Source organism: Schistocerca piceifrons, chromosome 4, assembly GCF_021461385.2.
Source record: "Schistocerca piceifrons isolate TAMUIC-IGC-003096 chromosome 4, iqSchPice1.1, whole genome shotgun sequence".
Lineage (NCBI taxonomy): Eukaryota > Metazoa > Arthropoda > Insecta > Orthoptera > Acrididae > Schistocerca > Schistocerca piceifrons.
This window is the reverse complement of record NC_060141.1, coordinates 361,251,726-361,279,655: the sequence shown is the minus strand read 5'-3', so window position 1 is coordinate 361,279,655 and position 27,930 is coordinate 361,251,726. Positions and strand designations below refer to the sequence as shown.

The 27,930-nt window shown below is 43.1% G+C and overlaps 1 protein-coding gene across 1 annotated transcript in view; it reads right to left on the bottom strand.

The window, feature by feature from the left end:
* Nucleotides 1-27,067, bottom strand: part of LOC124794951 — a 461,391-nt gene extending 434,324 nt beyond the window's left edge. The window contains exon 1 of the mRNA XM_047258666.1: nucleotides 26,821-27,067. Coding sequence (XP_047114622.1) covers nucleotides 26,821-27,010 — 190 coding nt within the window. The 5' untranslated portion in view covers nucleotides 27,011-27,067. The remainder of the gene's footprint in view (nucleotides 1-26,820) is intronic.
* Between the last annotated feature and the right edge of the window lie 863 nt (nucleotides 27,068-27,930).

Genomic DNA, 27,930 nt, shown 5'->3' with positions numbered 1-27,930 from the left:
TTATGTATGAGTTGCTGTTGTACATACGATCTCTATCCTGCACGCCGTGTTTCACAGTTGTTATTATTCCTTCTTTCATAAATAGTTAACTGTACATCTCCAAAACTCATCATCACATAAGACTACTTAACTACTTAAAAAGAAGAAAAGTAATTAAAGGGAAAAAAGTGTTGTAGTGGAGGAGGAAAGATAGGGGGAAGGAGACAATAAGGTTGAAAAATGCAAGTTACGTGGTGCTACAAACAAACCTTCAGAGCAATTAGCAGTAACGGTAAAAATGTAAGGAAGTTAGTAAGATCACGGTTGGTGTGTGGACTAACAGTTATAAATCTGTTATTGTTTTATCTGAGCTTCATGCAGAGCAGTCCACCTATCGCTATCCCTGACTTCATATCCGCAGCGTTGCAGCGTCTCAGGCACTTGGCGTTGGGTACGAAAAACGCGGTCCCCTTTCATTCTGTCAGATGTTCACACTGATCTTCATGTTTCTGGCACGTAGGGTGTTAGGCACGGGTTATGACTGAGAACTTCTTTGTCCAGCACTGTAGACTCTTTTGACGTGACATACGGTCTTCCTTTCCTCTGCGCCCGCATCTCGTGGTCGTGCGGTAGCGTTCTCGCTTCCCACGCCCGGGTTCCCGGGTTCGATTCCCGGCGGGGTCAGGGATTTTCTCTGCCTCGTGATGGCTGGGTGTTGTGTGATGTCCTTAGGTTAGTTAGGTTTAAGCAGTTCTAAGTTCTAGGGGACTGATGACCATAGACGTTAAGTCCCATAGTGCTCAGAGAGCCTTTCCTCTGCTAGAGTTCGCGCCACTGGTACTAATTAGGAAATAGAGAGTCGAGACTGATGGTATATCCTTGGAACGTTGTCATGTCCGTGCCAAGTTCTGGCATCAGTCATCGTTTCTTTACACTGTCTCCTCTGATGCTGGCTCTACACTGAAGCTGTACTGTTGGACATTACCGAGCTTCATGTTCTCCTCCCCTCTGAATACCAAAATATTTTTGTAGCGCTCTCCTGGAATATGTGTCTGACAGTCTTTTCAGAACAGCATATGCTTCCCTGCCATGTTAATATCTGTCTCTGCACCAACCGACAACCGTTGGTTGAGACACACTGTTGCCACATTTTAGGGTGTTCCATTTTCTCCATAAATGTGTAAGTCGTTGCATCTTACATTAAATCTACGGAGATAGTTTGGGGAGGCCTTTGTCCCGACAACATGTGGATAACCGTTACTCACAAGATGTTATATTTTCTTCATACTTACAGAATTTGAAGGTCAGTGCCCGGACATAAATTTCCTAAAATAGTACGACACAATTTTCAACATCACCTTAAGATTTCCGCGCGCTCTTAAGCACAAAGCATTTCCAGTAACGCACCAGAGACGCCGGTAGTTGAGTGGATAGTATGTAAGTCTTGTAATTGTTGCACCACAACTTTCGTCGCGTGGCGGTGGAAAACCCGGGGCGGGGCCAGTAGAAAAATGTCGCCACGGGCTGATGCAAGAAACCTTAGCGAAGGGAAGAAAGCGGAAACTAGCAGCACATATTTTCGCAAGAAGCTACAAGCAGACTCTGCGACCATAGCAAGAATAGCTGGCGGGATGGTAACTCCGCTGACATCACAGAAGCACAGAAGCGGACTGTTACCATCGCGATTTGGGTTTCATTTCCAACCCGACGCCGCGGTGCATCCTTGTTCTACGCGACAAGAACTCATGACTTGGCAATAACGCGGTGGACCCAGGCGGCATAAATACAGACCGTTTCAGCTATGCAGTGTCTGTCACTGCCTGCAGTCAGCTATTGGAGGTACTCCGCTCCTGTCCTCGACCTGAAATGGGAGAACCAGTAGCTACCACTAGACGCCGCCTTCGCTAACTGCGAACTGCTGGCTCCGTCTAGGCTTGATATCTCTGGGAGTCGAACCAGAGGGCAGTGGGGGTGGGGGGAGGTCACCTATTGAACAACTTCTACCGACTTTAGTGTGCCAACGTGGGGATGTCCTGGGCCTAAGCAGCTGCAAGCTTGTGCGGGTATCTGCTGATGCTGCTGGCTTGTCTTGGGTGGGAACATTCTACTACTGCAGGCTTTCTCTGCAGGCCACTGCTGTTGAACGCTACGCTGGGATGCTAGTTTCGACTCTGCGTGCTGGAGTGCTTTCCGCACTGAGTCTCGCAGCCACTCCAGCCAACATGACCGACCCGACCGGCAAGATCAGACGAATAAGGTGAGTGCAAAGTGACTTCCCAAGCCAACTCCTGTATAATGTTTTTTGTCAGTCTAGCAGAATGCAGGAGGGCGTTATCGTGGAGTATCGTTACTTCACGCCGTCTTGTTGTCGTTTGTTCTAGGAGTGCGTCTACAAGACCTCTCAGTTGTTGACAATAAACGTCAGCAGTGATGGTTACACTTTGGAGAAGCAATTTATAGTACGCCGACCTGTCGCTGTTCCGCCAAATGCGTAACATTATCTTTTGTGGATGCGCGCAGGTTTTTCACGGGGAGTTGCTGCGTTGTTTGGGTTCAGCTATTTCTGTCTTTTCCCTGTGTTAGCATAAAGACACCATTTCTCTTCACAGTAACGATGTAGGATAGGAATTGCCGGTGTAATCCATTGACCCAATTGAGAACGAGGAAGCAGAGATGCATGCAAATGGCAAATCCCTGATTTTTGTGATTTGCTTAGAGCATGCAGTAGCCATGCACCAGATTTTTGAACCTTCCCTATTGCATGGAAATGTCGCACAATGACGGAATGATCACAGTTCATTACATCTGCCAGTTCTCGATTACACTGCTGTGGATGACTGTAGATTAGTGCGTTTAAACGATCTTCATCTACCTTGAAGGTCTTCCTGAACGTAGAGAGTCACTAACATCAAGATGATATTCCTTAAAACGCGAGAACCATTTTCTTGATTTGGTGTGTCCAATGGAATTACCCACATGCAGGACGCAAATGTTCTTGGGTGCCTCTGGTGCTGTCACGACTCTATTGAACACAAACAGAAGAGTACGTCGGAAAAGTTCCACTTTCTCCACTTGGTTCTCCATTTTCTAGCATCCACAGCTCCACTATCTCGAAACGACAAAATGACAGTATGTGAAACAGAATAACGATAGTGAGCTACAAATAAAAAATTACACTCGATAAAGTTAAATAGCAACAGTGAACTACAAATAACAAATGACGATCGATAAATAAACCTATAGCAACCTGAAAACCAACATGCAAAACAAAAACGCTAGGAACTGCTGCACCAACTTAATAAATATAGAACTTAAATAAAAGTTAAAAAGATGGTAGTAGCGAAATCGAACAAGGATTTCGGGATTGCAAAACTTGCACGCTACGCAATCAGCTGCTGGAAAGATTTTGTACTTAACAGCGCTCGTATATCTTCAAATTTTCGGTACTGATTTTTTCGACCTTTTTTTATTGTAGCACTGTCTCGTATTGCTTTAGGTAATTGGTATCCGGGCAGTGATATTCAAATTCTTTTAAATATAAAGTTAATAGAAGAGGGCCAGTCAGTAACGTCCCTTTGTCAGTAGCGAATACGCACGATTTCCGACAATTTTGGTAGTAAAACTGCACGACAAGGACGCGTAAATATGACTGCGTACAGGAGACGCGGCCAAATTCCGCGGTCTCCAGTGTGCGGAGCGGAGGGCGCATCACAGCACGAGAGCGCCGTCAGTCACAGCTGCCGCCACTTCCGCCGGAGCCGAGCCGAGGGCAGCCGGACAGCGCCGAGGGCCGATCGATGGCGCCCGCTGCCAAAGGGCGCCGCGATTTTCCGCGCCACCCACCCAACCACCTGTCGACCGCCAGCCGCGGCAGCTCTTCCACCAGGATTACTCACCTCACAAACATTACTCACGTTGGCAGTTGCTGTCGTGTGCTGTGCGCTTCTGGTTTATCTTTCCATCATTGGTTAGCTGCCGACAGAGGCTGCTGTTGTCGCTGAAACTATGCTATGGCTAGTCACAATCAGTTTTACTTTCATGACTTCGCTATAGCACTCGAGACGAATAGCAGGGTGGTTCTTTGACAAGGCCACGACTTATTTCTTCCTTTCTCTTTTACAAATTGAGCATTTGTTCTGCCATTAATGCCGAGGACGAAGTAAGTAAATCAAGAGCTTTCATTTTTCATCTGTTCTTCTTCCTGTTTTTAAATGGTGAAATTTCCAATATTCTGCATGTCGAAGGTGACAGATACTTGCGCATGCGGGATCTGTAATTACTTTCTATCTCTGTTCTGGTGCGCTTCATTGTAACACGTCTTATTCTTAACGCAGGATGGTAGGGAAAATAACTGCGTATACGGTGTCGAGTGGAGCTACAGAATAACGTCTCGTGGACGCCGGTATAATTTGCAACTAAATAATACCTCGGCTGGGAGATAACTGGGGGAGAGGGAGAGGGTTTTGTTTATAGATGCATCTCGAAGCTGGCGTGAAGTCACGTGACGAAACCATGGAAGGACTGAATATGAATGAGCAGCGGGACTTTTGAGTCCAATCGTAGCGAATACGAGTAGTTCCCTAACCACTCCACCATTTCGTTTGGCCCCACGAACAGAGTACTCCATGAACACACACAGAAACTTGTGTAACAACTGATTCATTATTCGCCAGTGTTGAATCGATCCCGAGCGGACCACGTGTAACTCAGTACTAAAGAAGTTATAAAAAAAAGTCGTTTACGAAAAACGTGTAAAATATCTCACAGATATTATGAGAACACTTGAAATATGTTAAGTCGGACTGCCCAAAGAATTCTAATGGTATCAATGTTAATCACCGTGCACTCATGATCAATTGAATTAGGGATACCTACGTAGTAGGATACAGCATTCCCCTCCACCTTGATGATAAAGACGGCGATGCGTTCTGCTATGGACTCTACGAGACACTGAACGTCTTGGAGAGCTGTCCTAAACCATGACTGCCCATCCACAGCTCACGACTCCCCGTAATCTATTTTGTTTACAGGACTGTTGTCAGATGGCCAGAGGTAACAGATAACTATCCTATACTGTACGGACACCGTTATGGGGCAATGGGATGGTGCATTGTTTTATTAAAGGTACAGCTCTCGTGTGGGCTGTGGTATGTAGTAAGCAAATAAATGGATGGATATTGCAGTAAGCTCCTGTATTACCACTACCAGTGAGATACGATGACAATTGTATCATTGACTCCATTTCATCCCACGTACAAAATGCTTCAGGCCAGAAAACCAGCCTGAAAAGAAAATAAGACAAGTGGGGCTGTCTCGATCTATGTGATATTCGACGTGTTCATATCCACCCCATCGACGTGTACCAGCATCTATCACGGCTTTTTTCCACTCATTGAGCACCTGGTGGCGTTGTTCTTGCACTCATAATAATCTTTGTTTTCTGGGACACATGGTAATAATAACTGCATGTTTCTCAAAGGCAGGTTGCAAGTCTTTCAATTGGACGCCACTTCGGCAACTGGCGTGTCTCGAACCTACCTCAGTCATCCAACCGGAGAAACAGGACCTGCAGTGTAATGTGGAGTGTAAACCACTTGTCGTTCCTGGTGACTGCTCACATTGTTGACAGGTGAAGTTTAAATTAAAGACAGACTGAAAATTTCCGTGGTCCGGCCAGGATTCGATCCCGCATTTCCAGTCACGCACCTTAACACTAGACCAAAAGACTCGACTGTGACGTCCAGTGAACAGAGGTACACGTGTATCCCTTTGGAAGTTGTTCTGGATGGTTGCTATTGCATTGTGCTTCTCTAGGTTGTTACAATATGCGACCGTCGACAGTCACCTCACACGTTTATATCCGCAGCAAATGAAGCTAGCGGCATAGGTTTGCACTCGACTGAGGAATTCACGTTACATCCTTAACGTGGTGTCGCTTTTCAGGGCGATTTCTGCACATACTGGGTTGATGTTGTGGTCTTCTGTCCAAAGACTGGTTTGATGCTGCTCTCCACGCTACTCTATCCTGTGCAAGCGTCATCATCTCAGTGTAGATACTGCAACTTACATCTATTTGAACCTGCTACCAAACAGGCTATTCCTTGATGCCTCAGGATGTGTCTTATCGACCGATCCCTTCTTCTAGTCACGTTGCGCATTAAATTATCTTTTTGCACAATTTGGTTCAGTATTTTCTCATTAGATATTCGATCTACCCATCTTATCTTCAGTATTCTTTTGCAGCACCACATTTCAAAAGCTCATTTTCTTGTGTTTTCTGAACTGTTCATCGTCCACGTTTCATTTCCGTACAAGGCTACTCCAGTCAAGTACCTTCAGAACAGATTTGCTAAAACTTAAATTTACATTCTGTGTTAACAGCTTCCTGTTTTCCGTAAGTGTGTACTTACTACTCCCTGTCTGCATTTTATATCCTCTCTACTTGGTTCGTCAGCAGTTACTTTGCTGCCCAAATAGCAGAACTCATTTACTTCTTTCGGTGTCTCATTTTCTATTCTAATACCTTCAGCATCTTCTGATTTAATTCGACTTCGTTCCGTTATCCTTGTTTTACTTTTGTTTATGTTCACGCATATAATCAATCTCTTAATCACGTAATAATCAGGAATCATGGTAAAATGAAAATTTATGTATCGATACATGCTTGCGTGTATCCCAAATGCTATGAATTCAGTGTGATAGGTATGTTAATGTATTGATAAATAAATGATAAGCAGAAGAAAAAATCGAGCTGGTAGTAGTATTATAGTAGCATTTAAGTGAATTATTGATCAGGTAAGAGTGACTTTTTTTTACAATATAGGCCCATATTTATCTCCTCGTTGAATTGAATTTAGCTGTATGGATATTAGACCGTTGTCTACGGCGTGTTTCTGTGCCTAACGTTTCGTCTGCTAATGCAGCAGATATCCTCAGAGGCTATATGACTTCGTTAGTTCATTTTCGAACTCAAACAAGCTCAGTAATCCGACCTTGCCTAGACCACGGCCTGAAGATGAGATGGAACGAGCATGTGACGACTGAGTGAGGGAAAGCGAGTGGTCCATTTCGGTTTATTGGGAGAATTCTAGGAAAGTGTGGATCATCTGTAAAGGAGAGCGCATATATGACGCTAGCGCGACCTATTCTCAAGTATACTAGAGTGTTTTGGATGTGTACCAGGTCGGGTTAAAGGAAGACATCGAAGCAGTTTACAGGAGGGCTGCTAGATGTGTTTCTGGTAGGTTCGAACAACTTGCAAGTGTTACGGACATGCTTTGCGAATAAATGAAAATTCCTGGATGGAAGGCCTCATTCTTTTCGAGGAACACTATTGTGAAAATTTAGGGAACCGGCAGCTGAAGCTGATTGCAGAACGATTCTACTGCCTCCAACACGCATTGCGCGTAGGGAGCACAAAGATAACGTACCAGAAATTAGTGCTCTATTTGCGAGTGGAACAGAAAAGGAAATGAATAGTAGTGGTACGGGATACCTTCCACCACGCGGTAGACTGCGGAACATATATCTGGATGTAGATGTAGGGGAATGCTCATAAGACTAAATTTACAAGGACGACTTTCGTTGCCAGAACTGCACATTGATATCGGAAATCGTGGAAGAGCGCTTAGCCAAAGGAAGTTGTGGCGAGAAGGCTGGCACCTGAGGCTCAGCCGACCACGGTGTCCCAGGGAGGGAGCAGAGCGGAGTAGAGAGAGGGCGGCAGGCAGGCTGGGCATTATTTTGGGCGTCGCGCTGGGAGGGCGCCCAGCCGCCAAAATAAGAGCGGCCCGCGCCGCTAAAAGCGGCCGCGGGGCCTGGCACGCCCCCGCCGCCGCCTCGCAAAGTTCAAGGCGCAGGCACCGCGTTCGCTTCCCGGACAGTGCACTGCCGTGCCGGTTCGCTCGCACGCACCTCACGTCCATGTTTTAAGCGAGAACCGAACAGTCCTGATAAGTTACCTCTCGTTTCAACGATGTTAGCATTTTATTTCCCATGTTGTGACTACAACCCACAATTTTCACTTCGTGATCCCAGCTCACGTGTCCTTGTACGATTTACGCCAAATAAAATGTCGTCCAAAGAAGTCTGTTTGGTATCTGCATCTATATACTCGTATAAATGCAATGAGGTGAAAAGGAACTCACAGGATTCAGATGGCGGCAGCATCGTGCACACAACGTATAACATTGACTGATCTGTCATTTGTACTTAAGTGATTCATGTGAAACGTTTGCCGACATGATTATGGCCGCACGACAGGAATTAATAGACTTTTAATGCATTATGGTAGTTGGAGCTGATTGCGTGGTACATTCCATTTCAGAAAGCATTAGGGAATTCAGTATTCCGATATTCAGGGTGCCAAGAACGTGCCGAGAATACCACATTCCGGGCATTACTTCTCATCATTTACAACGTAATGACGGATGGCCTTCAATTAACGACCGAGAGCAGTGACGTTTGCATGGAGTTGTCAGTGCTAACAGAGAACCAACTCTGCGTGAAATAACCGCAGAAATCCATCCATTAGGGGAGTATCCATTAGGGCAGTACGACGAAGTTTGGCGTTAATGGGCTATGGCTGCAGACGACTGACGCGGGTGCTTTTACTAACAGCACGACATCGCCTGCAGCCCCCCTCCTAGGCTCGTGACCAAATCGGTTAGATCGAAAACTGGAAAACTGTGGCCTGGTCAGACGGGTCCCGTGACCTGGTCGTGTGGGTCTTGATTTTAGTTGGTAGTAGGTGATGGTTGAGTTCGAGTGGCCGCGCGGAGTGGCCTTGTGGTTAGAGGCGCCATGTCACGAATCGCGCGGACTCTCCCGTGGGAGGTTCGAGTCTTCCCTCGGGCATAGATGCCTGTGTTGTTCTTATCATTTAAGTTAGTTTAAGATAATTTAAGTAGTGTGTAAGTCCAGGGACCGATGACCTCAGTATTTTGGTCCTTTAGGAATTCACACACATTTGAACATTTGATTCCAGTGCGGCGCAAATCCCACGAAGCCATGGACCCAAGTTGTCAACAAGGCACTGTGCAACGTGGTGCTGGCTTAATAATAGTGTGGACTGTGTTTACATGGAATGCACTGGGTCCTCTGGATGTTCGGCTACTTGGAGACCATTTGCAGCCATTCATCGACTGTACATCACTTTCCCAACCAACGTTGGAATTTTTATGAGTGACAATGGACATTTTCGCTGGGCCATAATTCTTCTAGATTGGTTTGAAGAACATTCTGGACAGTTCGAGCGAATGATTTGGCCAACCAGATCGACCGACATGAATACCATCGAACATTTATGGGACACAATCGTGAGGTCACTCCGTACCCAAAATTCAGCTTGTTGAGTCCACTCCCCGTCGATCTGCTATACTACGTCGTGGAAAAGGAGGTCCGACACGATATTAGGAGTTATTTCATAACTTCTGTCACCTCAGAGTATGCATACTCGAAATCATTGTACAGTGCACGACAGAAGGTACATTGTGCAGATATTATCGATTTTCTGCCTTATTCCTTCGTGTATCGAGTGAAGGAAAAAATTACTATACGTACGTCTCTATATGTGTCCTATTGTCTCTTATCTTATTCACAAGCTCCCTACACGAGATACGCGACAGCGGCAGTGTAATACAGGTTCCCTTACTTTACCCAACCTTGTTTTGCTACGTCGCATTTCTTCAAAGGATTCCCCTTTCAGTTACCGAGACTTTATGTTATACTTCCTGTTAGGCCTGTAGCAGAGTTTGTTTGATGTCTGCTACCACGTCTACTTGATCAGGACTCCCAAAATTGGAACAATAGTCTATAATTCGCCGCACTAGCATGTAGTATGCGATTTCCTTTACAGATGAATTGTGTTTTCTCAAAGCCCTTCCATCAAATCTGACTTTTCCATTCCTGTTCCCTAATACTGATTTTAGGTGGTCTTGCCATTTCTTATCGTCTCTTAGTATTGCTTCTAAACAATTGTACGATGTGACGTCCTCAAGATGTTCACCACTGATCTAGTAATCAGGAACTATACTTTTCCTCCTATCTATAGGCATTGTCTTCCGTTTATCCACATATAAAGAGAGGTATTATTCATTACACCAAGTAGTAATTCATGAAAATATTTGAGCAAAATCCTTAGGATCGTCCACCGACGACACTTTTCTGTACACATCAGCTTCGACAGCGAATTTGATAAATCGTTTACGCATACTGAAAACATAAGAGGTTTCAACACGGTTCCTTAGGGCACATCCGATGCTGCTTTTGCATAACGTAAATTACTTGTTTCTGTTACTTAAATATTCCTCGAGCAAGTCAAATACTTGCGAAGTTACTCTGTGTGATCGTATTTTGGTAAATAGTAGAAGATGTGCTACAGTGTCGAGCGCCTTTCAGAATTTTAGGAAGATGGGATGTACTTGATTACTTGCATTAATTTTTGGCAAGATGTGCAAGCTGTATTTCACACAAGTGGTTTTTCCTGCAGACACCAAAAAATCAACGCTCTGCAATCAGTGAAATTAGTTTTTTTCATAAGTTGCGATACCTCTGTTTTTAGCATGATCGGACAGCAAATTAATACTGCTGCTATTGCAGCAGAGAATTGGTGATATGTAAAACATGGTGAAGTAGAAAGCTTTTCATTATGAAAATATGACATACAAATTATCTACGAGCTACCTTCAGTGTTAGCTGTGGCTTTTCAGATGTTAGAAGCAACCTTCTGACAGTGCATGGCATTAGTTGTGATCTATTATTCAACATTTGCACTTATGTATCACGTGCGTTTCTGAGTCACGGCAGATTATACGTGCACGTTGTTATTTTTACACTTAATTAAAAACTTCATAAGAAAGTTGTATACTTTCACCGCAGATGCTAGAGGCCTGAAAGCAAACGATGCTTATGACCTATTATTATTGTTACGGTTTCCTCTTGCTAAAGGTGTACGAATTTGCGATCATTATCGGCCGTACATTAATAATTAAACTTTCATAGAAAAGAAATTACATAAATAATAAACCAATCAGAATAACATGATAGCCTAGTAATACAACATAAATATATTTAAAACGATAAGTGGGCAAAAACTGTCCAAAATTGTGCAAAGATATGTATATATATTTTTTTTTCAAAAGCCTGGCTAACAAAGCCGTTTTGGGCACACACGCTAGCTGTTCCTTAACAACGCCTTTCAAAGGAGTCTGGAAGAAATGTCAATAGCCGCTTCAGAGATCAGAGAGGTGAGACACTTCGGAAAACTTTTAACGGTGTTTAGAGGAAACATTCTGCGTTCGGAGCTGCATATCAGAGAGATTTGGTTACGTTTTTCAACACTGTGTGGTTCTCTGAGAATTAGTGATGGTTCCCACTTCGCTTCACACATTACATAGCTGTGGAAAATAGTAAAAGAAGAGAATGGAAGCTTTTGAGGCTGGTGTTACAGAGGGCTACTAAAAATTAACGGGCTATACTGATAAGCCAAAACATTATGACCACTGCTAACCGCGACTTTGGATGCCGCATTGTGGCGTTGCGGGCACGTGAGACGGTAGCAAATGTATGTAAGCGGAGCAGACATGAACGGGGTATCACCCTAGCGAGGATATGGAGAAATACATTGAGATAAGTGACTTTGACAAAGGGCAGATTATTGTTACGCAGAGCCAGAGAACGAATGTCTCGGAAACGGCGAAGCTGCTCGAATGTTTACGTGCTACTGTCATGACCATCTACGGAAAAAGGTAGGACAGTGAAATTACCACTAGGCGCTAAATAGTTGGACGTACGCGACTTTTTATAGAACGTTGTGTTCGGAGTCCTGTCTGCTCTGTAAAGTAGGATAGATGGTGATAGCCGGCCAGGGTGGCCGAGCGGTTCTAGGCGCTACAGTCTGGAACTGCGCGACCGCTACGGTCGCAGGTTCGAATCCTGCCTCGGGCATGGATGTGTGTGACGTCAGGTTAGTTAGGTTTAAGTAGTTCTAAGTTCTAGGGGACTGATGAAAAAAATGGTTCAAATGGCTCTGAGTACTATGGGACAACTTCTGAGGTCATCAGTCCCCTAGCACTTAGAACTACTTAAACCTAACGACATCACACACATCCGTGCCCGAACCAGGATTCGAACCTGCGACCATAGCGGTCGCACCGTTCCAGACTGTAGCGCGTAGAACCGGTCGGCCACCCCGGCCGGCGGGACTGATGACCTCAAAAGTTAAGTTCCATAGTGCTCAGAGCCATTTGAACCATAGATGGTGATATTTGGCATCTCTGCCGAAAGAGCACAATGCTGGTGAACGCTCAAGTGTTTCGGAGCACACCGTTCTACATACATTGCTGAACATGGAGCTGCACAGCAGATTGTCCCTACGTGTTCACATGTTGACTCAACGACATCGTCAATTACAATTGCAAAGGACACGGGACCACCGGGATTCGACCGGCTCTTCGGGGAATAACATATTTGCTACACTAGGTTGATGGCCTTCACCACAAACGCCGTCAGTGCGCCTCGACGCAGGCTGATGGGAGCTTGGTATCTCCCACGACGGCGATATCTTCTTTCAGCAGTATAATTGTCCGTGTCTCTGAGCCAGAACCGTGCTATAGTAGTCTGAGGAGCATTACAGAGGACTCACGTTGACATCTCGGTGACCAAATTAGCCTGATGTGAATCCTGTGAAATCCTAGGTCACTATCGTGCGCCATCACCCTGTACGCAGATTAGCGGCCCGTTATTTAATGCCACATACCTCCACAAACCTACCAACAAATTGTTGGATCCCTGATTTGCAGACTCAGTGAAGTATTTCGTTCCAAAAACAGACAAAGAAGCTGTTAAGTAGGTGGGCGTAATGTTTTGGCTCATCAGTATATAAGATTAGAACATAGAAGGTCCTCCGCAGGATAGGTGAGTAACGAATATAAGGAAGACTCTTGACTAGATAAAAGGTACAGGGTGTTAGGACATGAGTTAAGGCACCATGCCATAATTTCTATGTTATTAAAGGAAGCCATAGAGAGCAAAAACTGTACAGGACGGCAGAGACAGGTGTATATCAAACAAATTATCGAGGACGTTGGGTACTTCTCTGATAAGAAGAGGATGGCACTAGAGAGTAAGTCGTAGCAGGCCGCTTCAAATTAGTCAGAAGGCCGGTGAAAAAAAACCTCTAAATAGGACAACTTTGGTTAACAATACGGACCGAATATACAAAATACTGCTTAGATCACAAGCGAATAACCACCTCATGCCAACGACAATCGATATTTGCGGTACTTGAATTATAATTGTTAACGATCATTTGATTGTGTTGTGTTCCCAATCATAAATGTTTTCATTTTTTTTTATAAGTCCCTCAGTAGCTAATAAGCAGAAGCCTCGCTGCCTTTCAGCGCTATAACCTAGGTAAACCACTACAGTCAGTCGCATGGATGAGATATCTGGGAGAGAACTTCAAAACACAACAGCAGCTGACGCAACTACATGACTTTTGTACAAGCGAAGTCAGTACCATACTACAGCTACAATTACATTTCTATTTCTCAAATTGCTAGTGTGGACGGAGGGAACTACCACCAGTTCCCTCAATTCCTGTTTCATTCGCCAAGGGTGAGCGACTGTGTCTCCCTATTTCTTTTATTTTATCATAATGATCATTTCACAGGATATATGCGGGAGGGAGCCATATGTTACTTGATTCTTCTCGAAACTGCAATCAGTAAAAACCTCTAGATGATGCACAACTTTTCTCTTGTAGCGTCTGTCACAGTGATTGGATGAGCATTTCGTGTTGCTCTCGCACTAACTAAACATTCTGATACTGCTCTTCTGGAGGTCATCTCTTTCTTTGTCACCTCCTAATCATTCCTAGTAAGGTTCCCACATTGTTGAGATTGTACAAAACATTCGGTCGTAGATCTTTGGCAGTGTAAACAGGCCCCTGGGTCAATGTGTAGACGCTTTACATATTCACTGGTTTCAATACAGTGTTAACTGAACGGCATCGGTGAAGATGTGTAAGAGAGTCCTACTGTCCTATCTTAACGCGTTTCAGTAGAGCAATCTCCCTCATTCCCTGCCTTTAACTCAGCCACCACAACACAGTCTCGTCGATTGTGATACAGAATCATTTCAAGTGGTCCAAACAGTCACATTGTTTAAGAGACTATCTGCTTGCGATGTAAGTGCCAGCAAAACGACCACTACTTCATAGTTTGTGATTTTTTTTGTGTCAAAGGTTGTAGCTATATTAATTGATTTGCATTACTGTCGTGCATCACTGAAACATCAGCCCTATACTAATATCTGCTGTTTCTTTTTGGCCACACACATCAAGCAAGGACTACAACAGTAAAGTTGAGGGAATTATGACACATTCAGTCTGTCAGTACTTCAGAGTCATAACTGTTAATCGGATAAGAGGTGACGAAGATGACACAGTTAAGAAAAGGTATTTACATACGCTGTTTGGTTTCTTATCTTTAGAGCGGGGTATGGGCAAGATAAGTTTTTAATCCTACGAATGTCACTGAAACAAATCAGACGATGTTATATAGGAATAAAATGAGGAAGTATGGCTATTAGACTGCCTGACATGAAAAGCAAACCATCTATAAGGGAGGGAGGAAACGAAATGAAACCTCACAGTTTTGGAGGGTATGTGATGATATTTTAATGATTATAACATTGAATCAAATTCACGAAGAACTTAGCAGTGTGAGGCCACTTATCAGTATGGCGTTCTTGTGTTTCATTGCCTATGAAATATGCGGCTGTGCAGATAGAGATAATCGTTGTTTAAGGTTCAGATATCTTGAACGCAGTCATCGCTTTTTGATCACCTCTCTGCCAAACACACACATACACGCATACATTCTCTCTCTCTTTCTCTCTCTCTCTCTCTCTCTCTCTCTCTCTTTCTCTCTCTCTCTCTCTCTCTCTCTCTCTCCAGAATACATGAAAATACAGCGGAAAAATGCGCTAGGGTCAAAAGATCGAGGTGAGCGTGTTTGCCTAAAAATAAACCCAATGGGCTCGGTAATGATGGGCTCGTTAATGAGGGAAAGCTTTCTCCCTTGTTTAGTTCTAGCGTACCAAGCTCTCTATTCAGTAAACTGAAGCGTTAACTGTAACATGAAGCAAATATTATAGTGGTTTTACTTTTAACGTAACTTTCTGCTGTTGAAAATACAAGGTAAGGAGATTTCGCTGTGTGGTTATGTTACGAGCCAATCTCAGTAATTAATCAACCAAATGTATAAGGGTTATTCAAACATACACCCTGATCAAGAGACTACACCTGAGATAAAAATTCGTTTTTGTCAGATGCTTACAGTGATAATCATACAGATTTTTAAGCACTTTACGTTAATTGGAACCAAGATGCAGTAAAGATTACTCTACGTAACCCGTGCATTATGTTCGCAGAATGATGGGAAAGATTTGACCAGCTTTCTTATGGGGCTGAAAATACTCTTGTTGTTTATTTCGCAACGAACTAGCTAGAGAGGATGAGTTATGAAATTGAGGAGGATGTCGACAGCAGAATGATAGTTATGCTAACGTGAACAGGGGCGGGTCATAAATACTAACTGTGACGAAAGACGCTACTGAATGTGATGCCACGGAGCGGCGATGACGGCTTCAGGCCCAACTGTGAGCATGCTACAGCCAACCCAATTCCAGATTTACGTCCATGATTTCATGGCAAGATGGTTTGCTGTCGCATTCTGGTTCTGACACAAAACAAGACGTGAAATGTTATTTATTGCGCATATAGTCTTAAGGTGACGCAACAGCAGAACTTTTGACCGATTTTACAGTCTCCTGTTTCAGAGTTACTTTTTACAAGTCGTGGGATTCCAGTTATGGAATGTTGCGGGGGACATATTCCCTCTATTTTTTTCACTGCAGCTCGATTTTGATGATAGATGTAAACGCAGACCTTCTTAAATCAGCGTCAGGGACGTTTTGAGCACGCCATTCGAATTAAAATGCTACTGTTCGGCAAGTAAAATTATAAAACCTGTTACTTCGTTATTTTCATTTTTAACTTCTTGTAAGGACTCAAATTTGTATAGAACGCTCATTGTATCACTTATAGTTTAACACCACTGATCAATACCTACTCTGTGTGAGAGTATAAACATACAACACGAGTAATAACTACGCATAATTATCAAACATCATGACCTGCATCCATCTTTAAAGGGTGTGTTGATTGTACTGCAGTAACCACCTTCGCAAGAAAAAGGTTAATCTACTGGTTCCGTTTGAATGCACACGGACATTGAATATTTTGGACGAGATTATATCCATTAAGGTAGAAATAACATGTATAGGACTGCAAACGTTTGAAATAATCGAAAATACCATATAAGTAAACCAAAACAAGCCAGTAGGATTTTCATCGTTCACCAAATGGCTTTTTAATTTATTAGGCACATGTCACGCGGACTTGCATCATTTGAGGGCGCGTAACTGAATAAAGCTTCAACGTAACTCCAACATCCCGTAAGTTACAAAGAAAAGTTTCAATATGGAACACACACATTAGAAAGGATCAATAACTCACATCTTATCCGACACAGGGATCGCGGAGGCCACAAAATATTGAAATCTGATAGGTTATCCTAGGTTTACCCATTGGACTATTTAAAGTACGTTGTGTTATGTACCAATTTGTCTGTTATTCAACACATGAGTATCTTTTGAGATCAGCAGCAGCCAAAGACACTACAATATGTCGCTGATCTCCATCAGTTGTTATACTCTATTGTTTGTCATAAATAACCGAGATTTGTAACCGACGTCGCTAAAGTACGATAATGCGAGTGCGGTCGATCTGGAGGTATTAGTTTCAATCCTGGCGGGGGAAGAAATTTCCATGTCCGTCTATGTGCTTAAATGGATTAAATTCTGAATCTCTGCGCAGTTTGTAATTGAATTCAGATGTGTATTTATGAGAAATATCTGTCGGGTGCTGATGACAATTTCGGCATCCCTCTTGATGCTTTTCAAAAGGGGTACTCTATATAAACAACCGCTTTTTCTCTCCCTTCTGTTAATTGCATATTCGTCCATAACACAAACAGAACATCGCAGTCCACAAGAACTTATCACAGTAATTCAGACGATATAGATTCACACATGTCACTTCATTGACGCATCGGAGGTCGTGATGGAAGTCATCTCTCTAACTATCTCCTTCCAAAGAAACCAGTGCAGAATACCCATCTTGACCCCGACAGTGTGATCTGCGAGTGCGTTTAGCGTTGATTTGTCACATACAGAAATTAATCTAAAATTTAGATTATCTGGTGACACTTTAAAAGCTTTTGTTTTTTAACTTTTATAATATAAATATGAATCATTGTAACAAAAGTATCTTGCTGTTATTTTATTTTAATATTTTCATTAATTTTAGATGAGTAATGCCCATTGAGTTTTACGTAAATGATGTGAAAATGTTTCATTTATTTATTCTTCTATCCAGTTATTCTTGAATTTGTAAATGGCAATTTAGTATACTAGAATATCCTACATATTAAATCAGATATAGTACCAAATGCAGTCGAATAACATATTGGCTGTGAAGTCTTCTGATTTAATTTTTGTATTTAAAAAACGTGACAGTGCTTCGTCCATGGTGACGTCCTATAGTTTCCCATTGTCATTACACTGTCACGTCGCCTCTCTTTATTTGCCTGAGCATCTCTACCACATCAGTCATAATTGTGTTATTGTCAACAGGATGTAGATACTGACGCAGTAGAAGACAAAGAGAATGTGAGAATGAAATGACTGGAAACCAACTCAGGTCAATGGCGGGATTTAATCTGCAGCACCGGTGATCTTCTCATCCGAAATACCGTGCGTAACCCTCTCTGCCTGCGTCCTTAACGTCCCGTCATTTTTACTTTCTTCACATCGACATTTTTAATAACTAGAAGTTGTTGAATCGGCATTAAAGTTTATGGTAAGTGCTAATTTACGTTTCGTGCATTACTTTTTACTGCTAACGAAGACGCCGAGTATAAAGGGGAAAGTTTAAGAGACTGAATTTTTGCAGTGAAATCACAAATGAGCACCAGACCCTCCTGATTCATGTTTCATGTGTTCTAATCTTGACGTAAAACATTTGATCGAAACGCCATATCCGATTCCTTTCTCAGTTCTCTCCTACAGAGGCAATACTGCATCCATGCCCGAAACCATTAAGCTTAAAATACCACCTACAAATATAATAAAATGTATTTATTTGTATGTATTCACAATTAATTCTGGTTCCTGTCATTCCTTCAACGTTTATGTTGTTCTCTCAGCTAGCAATTTGAAAAAAAGAAGGAGCAGGGGAGACAGCCTTGTGGGACACCGCTTGTTTTCATTATTACATCAGTGTCGCGACTGATGTATGATTCGAATATTATTTACAGTGTTGATGTGACACAAAAAGAGCTTGTCTTTTTTAGTTTTACAGTACAAATTTTGTGCAATATAAGTCACTAAAGGGTATTAACTCGAGTTGTCATTAGTGGGTTGTCATCTTGTGTTCTTTGAAATATCATTAAAACATTCGAATTCAAGACTGTCACCTGGCTCGGTCACAGGAATATACAGGGTATTAAAAGATATTTGAGAGGTGGCAATATGGACAAAAAAAGTTTCCAGTAAACATGGGCTCCAAAATTCATACTTTAAGAACTAAGAGCATTTGTTCTTCTTCACTACCGTTAAAAACCTCTCTTCTACTGCAAGCTCTTTGTTATTACGAACAACCTAAAGAATGCAGTAAACAAATGAGGACACATTCCTCTGTGGTTGTCCATGGGCACAGCATGCAGTAAGCATCTGTTAGTGTTGCTACTGTTAACTGTATTCACAGTTTTGGGTAAGCGCAGCGCACACATTAGCTGTAATGGAACCATTTGTGTTCTGACAAGTTCTGAAATGCTTTTACATTCAACTTTTACCTTTGCATGTACCAGAATAATGGAGCCTGTTATTCCACACGGGAAATGGCGGAAGATGCTTCCATTTGCCAGACCATGATAAAATATCATGTCTGCCATTTCCCATGCTGTACCCTGGGACAATAACATAGGAATATGCTTCGTTTGTTCACTGAATTCTGTAGGTTGTTCGCAATAGCAAAGAGCTAGCAGTAGAAGAGATGCGTTTCACAGAAGAGATGGAAAAGTGCTCATAACTCTTAACGTATGCATTTTAGAGCCCATGTTTACAGGACAATTTTTGCTTCCATACTACCACCTCAAAACCATTGGAATATTTTTTAACACCCTGTATATTACATTATTGTGAACTATGTTGATGACCAAACGCTACTGTTGAATGCCTCCCACAGTTACTTAATGCTGGAAAAATATGTCAACTGAATGAACTTGAGTTTACACATTATGTACGCACTAGAGAAAAATCTTGGACCAATGAACTAGCGGTCGGCTGGTCCCGGCGGAGGTCCGAGTCCTCCCACGGGCATGGGTGTGTGTGTTTGTCCTTAAGATACCTGTAATTTAGGTTAAGTAGTGTGTAAGCTTAGGGGCTGATGACCTTAGCAGTTAAGTCCCATAAGATTTCACACACATTTGAACTAGCGGCTGATGAATTTACTGCAGACACTTCCGGAAAAGTTACAGCCTGACCATGCATCACTTCATTGATAAACAGACAGTAAGATCTTTAAAGGAGAAGAGAAAACTGCCGGTTTGAGTAACCGAACGTACTTATTTACTACTAAGTAAAATATTTGTGATTTAAGACGTCGGAAAACAGCCACTTACAGAACAATTCAAAGCGTGGAAAATGAAGTATAGTACAATAGCTTGTGCTTTATTGACCACTACCTGTCGGTTGACTGCTGCTTGATGGTTCATGACAAACTTTGCATCAATTTGGAAAACTTGAAGAAACGTGCTGACAGGTGTATGATACTGAACGCGTGCTTTAGAGTGACGCAGAGTAAAAGTCTGTACCATACAGAACTGTATCCACTCCTATTAACCTGTTGCATTCTTCCGGCTGAGACAAAGAAGGGAAGGTGAGGTGGAAAGGTCGCAAGCCTAACTGTATCAATTTCGTCATTGCCATTGGAAAAAATAATATCTCTTTGAACTTCTTGTAACCCAGTGACCTATGTCATCTATTCCACATATTAGCAAGAACAGGTCAATAAGTACCCATACTTGTTCGGAGTAGTCTGTTGCCAGTAACTATGACGCGAAGTAAAGGACTGAACTTGTGTGTGAATTATCTGTAGAGCAGGATTTCTCAGACTATGTTCCGCGGGAACTGGATAAGTGCCTATCGAAAAACTACTCATAACATGGCGTTTTTTCGGCATTGTAACGATACTAATTATTTTTTAACTTTTTAAGGTTTCTGTATTTTAGTTATAATTTAAAATTGAAGTAATCACTTAATAAAAAACGTTTTTATAATTTTTTTGAAATTTTATTAACCTTCAATGTAAACAATGTGTTCCATCAAAGCACTAAGATTCTCAAACTGTTCGTCAGTGGAAAAGCTCGGGAACCCCTGCTCTAGAGTGAGAGGTATACATACCAATACCTTGTGCTAATATCTTTTATTAAAGTCTGGGACTAGCACGGAGGATTTTGGGGTTCTGAGGCAGCAAGTGTCATTTGTTGTTCGTACTGTTGCTTGTGAAAGGAACGTATCTGACTGGCATCGAAGTCGTTCAGAGTATCAATTATGGCTTTATGTACAAGGTGATAATTATTGAACTGTATGAATAAAACGTAAATTAGTTAGAAACTACGGCGTGTACACGCTTTATTCAACATGTAAACGTCACTACAGATATTCGGATTTAGGTTATGACATGTTCGATACGCCTGCCATCATTGGCGATGACGTGGCGCAGACGATTTTCAAAATTCTGCATGACCCACTGAAGTATCGGAATATCGATGTTGTCGATGACCGCCTCAGTGGCTGTTTTCAGTTCAGTAATGGTTTTGAGGTTATTGCTTGTCTTTAATATAGCCCACAAAAAGAGTCGCATGTGTTCAGATCCGGAGAATATGGCGGCCAGTGGAGGCTCATGCCAGTGTCCTCTGGGTACCCCAGAACCAGAATGCGATCCCTAGAGTGCTCTTCCAGGACATCAAACACTCTCCTGCTTCGATGGTGTCGAGCTCCGTCTTGCATGAGCCACATCATGTCGAAATCAGGTTCACTTTGGATAATTGGGATAAAATCATCTTCCAACATCTTCACGTACTGTTCGGTAGTCACCGTGCCATCAAAGAATATCGCACAGATTATTCCGTGACTGGACGTTACACACCACACAGTCATCCGTTGAGGATGAAGAGACTTCTCGATCGCGAAATGCGGGTTCTCCGTCCCACAAATGCGCCTATTTTGCTTATTGACGCACGTGCCCAAATGCAACTGAGCTTCGTCGCTAAACCAAACATACATGCGCATACTAATTTCCATCATGCCCCGCGGCCAACCGTGCACTTTGAACGTCTTAACGCAAACCGTTCAGAAGTTATGACGATTTTATTTCATATAATTCAATAATTGTCACCCTGTATGAAACATCATTAGCCCCAAACGCAAAAGATCACCCCAAATAAAGACGAGCTTGTAGACTGAAGGTTTCTATCTACAGGTCTGTAAATTATCAGTATACCAGCAAGCACTGCCGTTGTTATTCTTTTGTAGCTTTCATTTACAACAAAAGTGTATGACTATTAATTGTTGTGCAAGTATTTGTGTAAAAAAACTGTGTTTGAGTTTCTCGTTTTTTTTTCGCAGTTGTAATGGTGACACTTTACTTGAGTGTCTCTTTTGGGATATTTAAATTCGAGAGTACTAGCAGAATAATGTCATGCCGTAAAGGAAATAATGCCATATACACAGGAAAGATGCCACAGAAAATTTGTGTTTAATGAGTTAGTTTTATATGGTTAAGCAGCATTCGAAACCATTTATTGTTTTTGCATTTCTATACGTGGCATGAAAGATCGCAGCAATAGAGTCGTTCCATTTTCTTTCTGAAGAGAAATAGTTGGGCCCATACGTTGCCGTACTGTCGTTTTCTGGGTTGTTCGAGACACGTTCTTATGCTTTCTTCAGCGTAGAGATGTCGATCTCTTGTCCAATCTTCGTGAATCTCGGCAAGTACTCTGTTTCAACGATGTTCAAAGAAACAAAACATGCATTCCTAAACATGCCTGTCCTCTATTCGATCTTCATGATTGATGCTGCATTATAATTGGAAGTGACCAGCGGTGGCATTTATTACTTGAAAAGATGGGAATCTGCTGTTTGATTACTAAGAAAATCATTGCAAACTCATACTGTTATAAGCATTAATGAACTTGGAAATTTGCTGCACAAATTAATTATCACGATACTGCATACACACTCTATGCGGTGCAAATATCAACTGGGCGCTATGAAGGAAGTAACATTAATCGTTTACTACACAATTGGTAAGGGAACTTGCATTTTTTTCTTTTTCAACAGTCTTGCGCTAAAACTTCGACACTGCAGAAATCTGCCTCTGTTGTCACACCAGCCACTCGCCTCCGAGTGAACCAAGCAGAGCTGCAGTGATGTTGAGATATAGCGGCCGCCTTGTCCTTCCTCAGGAGCCGGCAAATAATCAAGCAATTCTAGCGGCGGACGACCGTATCTGCGTGCCAGCCTTTGTTTGTGTGCAAGAAACCAGAAAAACATCTATTTTATCACTTGTTATTTTTAGTGGTAGTTGGAGGAGGAGATCGCTAAACCCTGGTAGAAGAGGCCATTCTTCTTTGGAGGTACAGACGGTGGATATTACAACACCGCTTGGAGGGCCGTGCGATGACACGATGACAGAACGGTTTATTGGGAAAGATTTCAGTGCGTCTCGTTTTCTGCGTCGACGCGATCTTTTCAGCACAGATTTGTAGAATTTGTAAGCTATGACGTCCAACAAAGAAAAATGGTAAAGGTTCTTGATATGGTTAGTGATAGTACTGCATGGGGATTTGACATGATTTAGAAAATGATGTAGCATTTGTCTATGTACGTGTATAACTCGGGGAACTTATTTTAATTCCGCATTGCTAGCTTGCGCCCGACAACGGTATCTACATAGTATCTGAGCGCACAGAGATGGACACTTTAAGAGGACACTCAGTTGTCCAGTTTTAAAAGCTCTCATTACTTGTGCATTTCGGTATCAGTTGCGCACTGTTCATAACTTGGTTAGTTTTAATATAATTGCTGAAGAAATTAAACTTTCCAGAACCAGAAACAGTTGATTATAAAGCGAGTCTGCTGCTTCTCACCTGCCGTCGCGTAAAGATGGGTTAAGACTATCACGAACATATTCAGCCCATTGTATGTGACTGACACACAGGAAAACTATTCTGCTCTATGCACTGAACATATTTTGCACGACCTATAATCTCCACAACTTACCAGTTAGATGTATCACGCAGTCTCCTGAGCATTGGTATGGGGGAGTCGTTTAAAGTGTGTTGGAGCCCGCTTTTGCGACATTGAACTGGAAACGTAATACAAGGATACGGAATACGAGTGTCGAATTTTAACACTTGAGTAGAAATGAGGTCAGTACCTTCACCCCTCGAAAATTTTCTGCGTCCAGTTTCGTAATGACAAATAACCACATAGCATCTTGGTTGAATTTATTGAATTTACATATGTTAGAAGCAGGCACACCTGTGTTGAAGTGTAATTTTTATGTAACCTACAGGTTATTGCGGTCCTTGGAAATATGGAACTCATCTCAAAGTGAAGAGAGAACAAACACTGTCAGTTGTCTGTGCACTGACCATTCTGATGACAGTGACTGACTTCGGATGAGGTACTGCAACTTATAAAGTGAAAGTCAGATTTTTGCGACTGATGCTTCTTTTCGCGAATATTATCAAAATATGTCTTTTATCGAATAATTTGAGATACAACATATTGGCAATTATAAACAGAGAGATTTTGTACTTGGCGACTAAAAGTATTTTTTATGGTAGATTTGAGAAAGAGCTCTCTTGCTGGGGGTATTACTGGAGTACTGCGAAGAATATTCACTAAGTGGTAAAGGATAATTATAAATAATATACTATTAACCGCATTCGGTTCATAGCAAGTTTGGAGTGATACGGATTCAATTCAAAATTCGATTATAGCGATCGCCCATTCTTTTTTTCACATATTAGATTTCGACATCTGCATTTCTACGCCGCAAAGAACATATAGTGTGTGACGTAAGGTACATAATTGACTAAAATCTCTTTCCAATCCGTCTCACCGTTGGTACCCAGGAAAAACGATCGTCGGTACACCTTTGTACAATCTCAAATTTGTCGGATTTTTCAGTCGTTGTCGTTAATGTAGATGCATGAAGGAAAACATGAAGTTGACTCGTACTGAAAGGTAATCTATCATAATTTAAGGTTCCCAGCGAAGCACATTGCGCCTCTTGTGGCAGCTGCCAATAGAGATCATCAGTAGCTTTCTGCAGCACCTTTGAATCCCGTATATTGATTTTTATTAATCTAATATGAAAATTAGCCGGGACAGACGGAATGGTTTGAAATTTCATTGAATTTCAAGCAACAGGACTTTGCCAGCAGTTACTTTAGGAAAGAAGAGAAAATGTGTGTCTCTTAATCCTCAAGATTTTAGGTCATTTTGCATGTTTATTTATTAGCTATTATTGTTAGCTCTATAGCAAAGTATTAACCACGGAATTGACTTTATTACCACCGTTATTTCGATTGGGACTGTATTCCGGGCAACATAACATAACTCAAGAATGAATCACTACCACTTTCTACCCTCCCTATCTACTCTTTCTAGCATTCTCCCAGACATCCCTTACAATTTCAACAAATATTGTGACACGTATTTTACAGTTCACATACTCTGTTTCAGGGAACGTACCCAACAACTTGCAGCATTATTAGCAAATGGAACTTAGCCGTACCTTTGGCAATGTGTTCTCGCGATTAGGCCATTGAAATTGAATCTGCCAGGGACATCTCTGAATATTTTTTTATCGGAATTTGGATCCAGCAGACAGCAGGCGTCTGCCTGAGGAATGGATGGTGTGACTTGGGTTGTTTCTCGACACAAAAAACGGCGAAAGCGCAGCGACTGTTCGAAATGCCAGTCGGTACTCGAGACCCACGGCTACGCTTTTAGCGAGATGGGGCGGCGCAGGCGCAGGCGAGGAATAAATATAGCTTGCGAGCGGTTGCCTTCCCGGTCGGCGGCGGCGCTGAATTACCGCACGTCCGTGCCCGTGCGTCTCCGCACAACACCGCTGTTAATTAACGCGTCGCCGCACCTGCCCACCGTATATTTAGAAATTGCCGCTGCACTTTTCAAGCGGCCATTCACTTCGCACCGAGCTTCCGCCGGCGCGCAGCGTCTCCAGTCTGTGAATCTGCGGGACGAAAGTCTGGCCTGGTCTAAACTCAGTTTTTGGCAGTGCACGCGGAGAGTTTCTTGAGCTGCTTCCAAGCGAGTGCCGCCCTTGTAACCCAACACCACAGACTATTTCATGACGTCTCCCTAACGGGCGCTGAATGACGCGCTCGCTACACGAGATTCTGTCTGGTACAGTGATTCCAGTGGCGCCTCCTGAAACCCTGTCACTTTATCAAAATGTTTCCAGCACCCTATACGAAACCCAACAAAAATCGCTACGGCAAAGCGATGTTTTCCGTTTTATGACACGTGCTCAGAATCACCGGACTATTCAGATTAAAAAAGATTTCACGACTGTTTTCAGAAACGAGTAAAACAATGAAGATACTTTCTAAATCTTCCGGTTACATCATATCCATCCATCTTACAACAGGAGCCTACTTTGGGATCCGCTGTTGCTTCTTGGTACTCTAAAAAATATTACATTCCGGAATATTAGTTGCCCACTATTTGTGAAGTGATTGAAGTCTTGCGTTTAGCTTAACTTTAGCCATCTATGTCTTTCGTATAGCGCTTAGCGTGAATTATTCACGACACGTTGTGTGGTATTTCGAATTTCTGTTGTTACTACCGCTGTGGAATACTGCTCCAGTAGATTACGATGACCACTGTACATTGCGATGCACTAACATCCACAATGGGGAACGAAAATCACCCATGACTTCTCAACGCCGTAGTAGCGGACTTCGAGATGGCTAAGGTTGACCCCTTTGTGGCGATAAACAGCGGTCAGTACGCGATATGGCGTTTGAAAATGCTTGTAGATAGTGAAACTGTAAGAAGTTTACGTGTCGTTTGTAACAACGTATGAAATATTTGTAGTGTTATACATATTTCAATTCTCTCTTCTATGCACTTCTCACTAACTCCATCCTACAAACCGCAGTAAATGGCTGAATAACGTAATGAAAGCACAAGATGGTGTTTTACTCCCACTCACTAGATAACTATCACTGACTGCTGAAAAACCTAATGCTAGTTACGTCTTAAACGATGAGGGGTACCAAATGAAGCTGCTGCTCTGGTGGACACCACTGGAGTCACTTACAGCGACCTGTTGCTTGTCTCTCTATTGGGTTCATTGGTCGCGGCTTATTCACCATCACTGTACTTTAGTTATCGGTCTATCAGAGGAATAACACTAAGAAATGATGGTATCGATCCTCATCTACGGGAGTAACCTCAGTTAGGTAAACGGGAATCGACATCGGCGCAGAGTATTCCGCTACTTCTTGTTCGGCGTCTCATTACCGTATTGGACGGCTTCTGTAAAGGCGAGAGGCACGTAACACACAGACACATGAAAAAAGGAGCGAGCAGGGCGCAGGTGGCACTTACACCAGAACACTGCCACAAAGTCCTTCTCGTTGAGGATGCGCTCAAGCTGCTTGGCCGTGACCTCCTCGATGACGGCGGCCGCTTCAGCGTCCTTGCTGGGCGCGGATGCCTTCTTAGCGGCGCGGGCGCCGGGGAACGCCGCGGCCGCCAGAAGGGCGAGCAGTAGCAGCCGCACGCTGCCGCCTGCCATGACTGATGGCTGCTCCTCGCACTGAGCCCCGCTCTGCTGTGTGCGCGCAGCCCTCCCTCGAGAGCGGCTCTGGCGCGGCTCGGCGGCGGCGCGCTGCACCCGCCGAGCCAGGGGCGCCACCGGCGGCGCCGAGCTTAGGACCGTCCACGCGGGGGCGCGCCGCCTCCCCCAGCCACTGGCCCGCCGCGCTCCAGACCGCTGACGTACTCCACGCGTTCCACGCAGTGGACAGGACACGGGAGAGTATCTCCATGAAAACATCTCAGGAAGGTTACAAAACAAGGTACGCTGCTTGAAACTGCACACAACAGGAAATGTCCGAGACTTCTTTGGCAGGCATGAGAATGAAATAAGACCACTGGCCTTCATATTCGCCAAACGGAAAACCGGCCAAGAAATTGCGGCCTGTGTTAGGGAAGAAAGCTATCAGTCTCCTCTGGCATCTCACAAAGAATTAAAGTAGATCATTTGTTAGCTTCTAACCCTTGGTGTTAGTTTTCCCCCAACTGTGGCTTCCACCCCTACCCTCAGAGAAGTAATTTCTTATCTCCAGAAAATTTCTCCTACCACCAAGGCCGCGAGATCCTTGGACTTCTCGTAATACTGCAGGTGTTCGTGTCTAAACTTGCTATACGAATGTACTGGGACAGGGAAGAAACAGTTAACAGAATTTTAACATAAATTATATAAAAAAAACACTCCATCGTCAGGCCTAAAGTGGCCCATCGGGACCATCCGACCGCCGCGTCATCCTCAGTTGAGGATGCGGATAGGAGGGGCATGTGGTCAGCACACCGCTCTCCCGGTCGTTATGATGGTTTTCTTTGACCGGAGCCGCTACTATTCGGTCGAGTTGCTCCTCAATTGGCATCACGACGCTGAGTGCACCCCGAAAAATGGGAACAGCGCATGACGGCTGG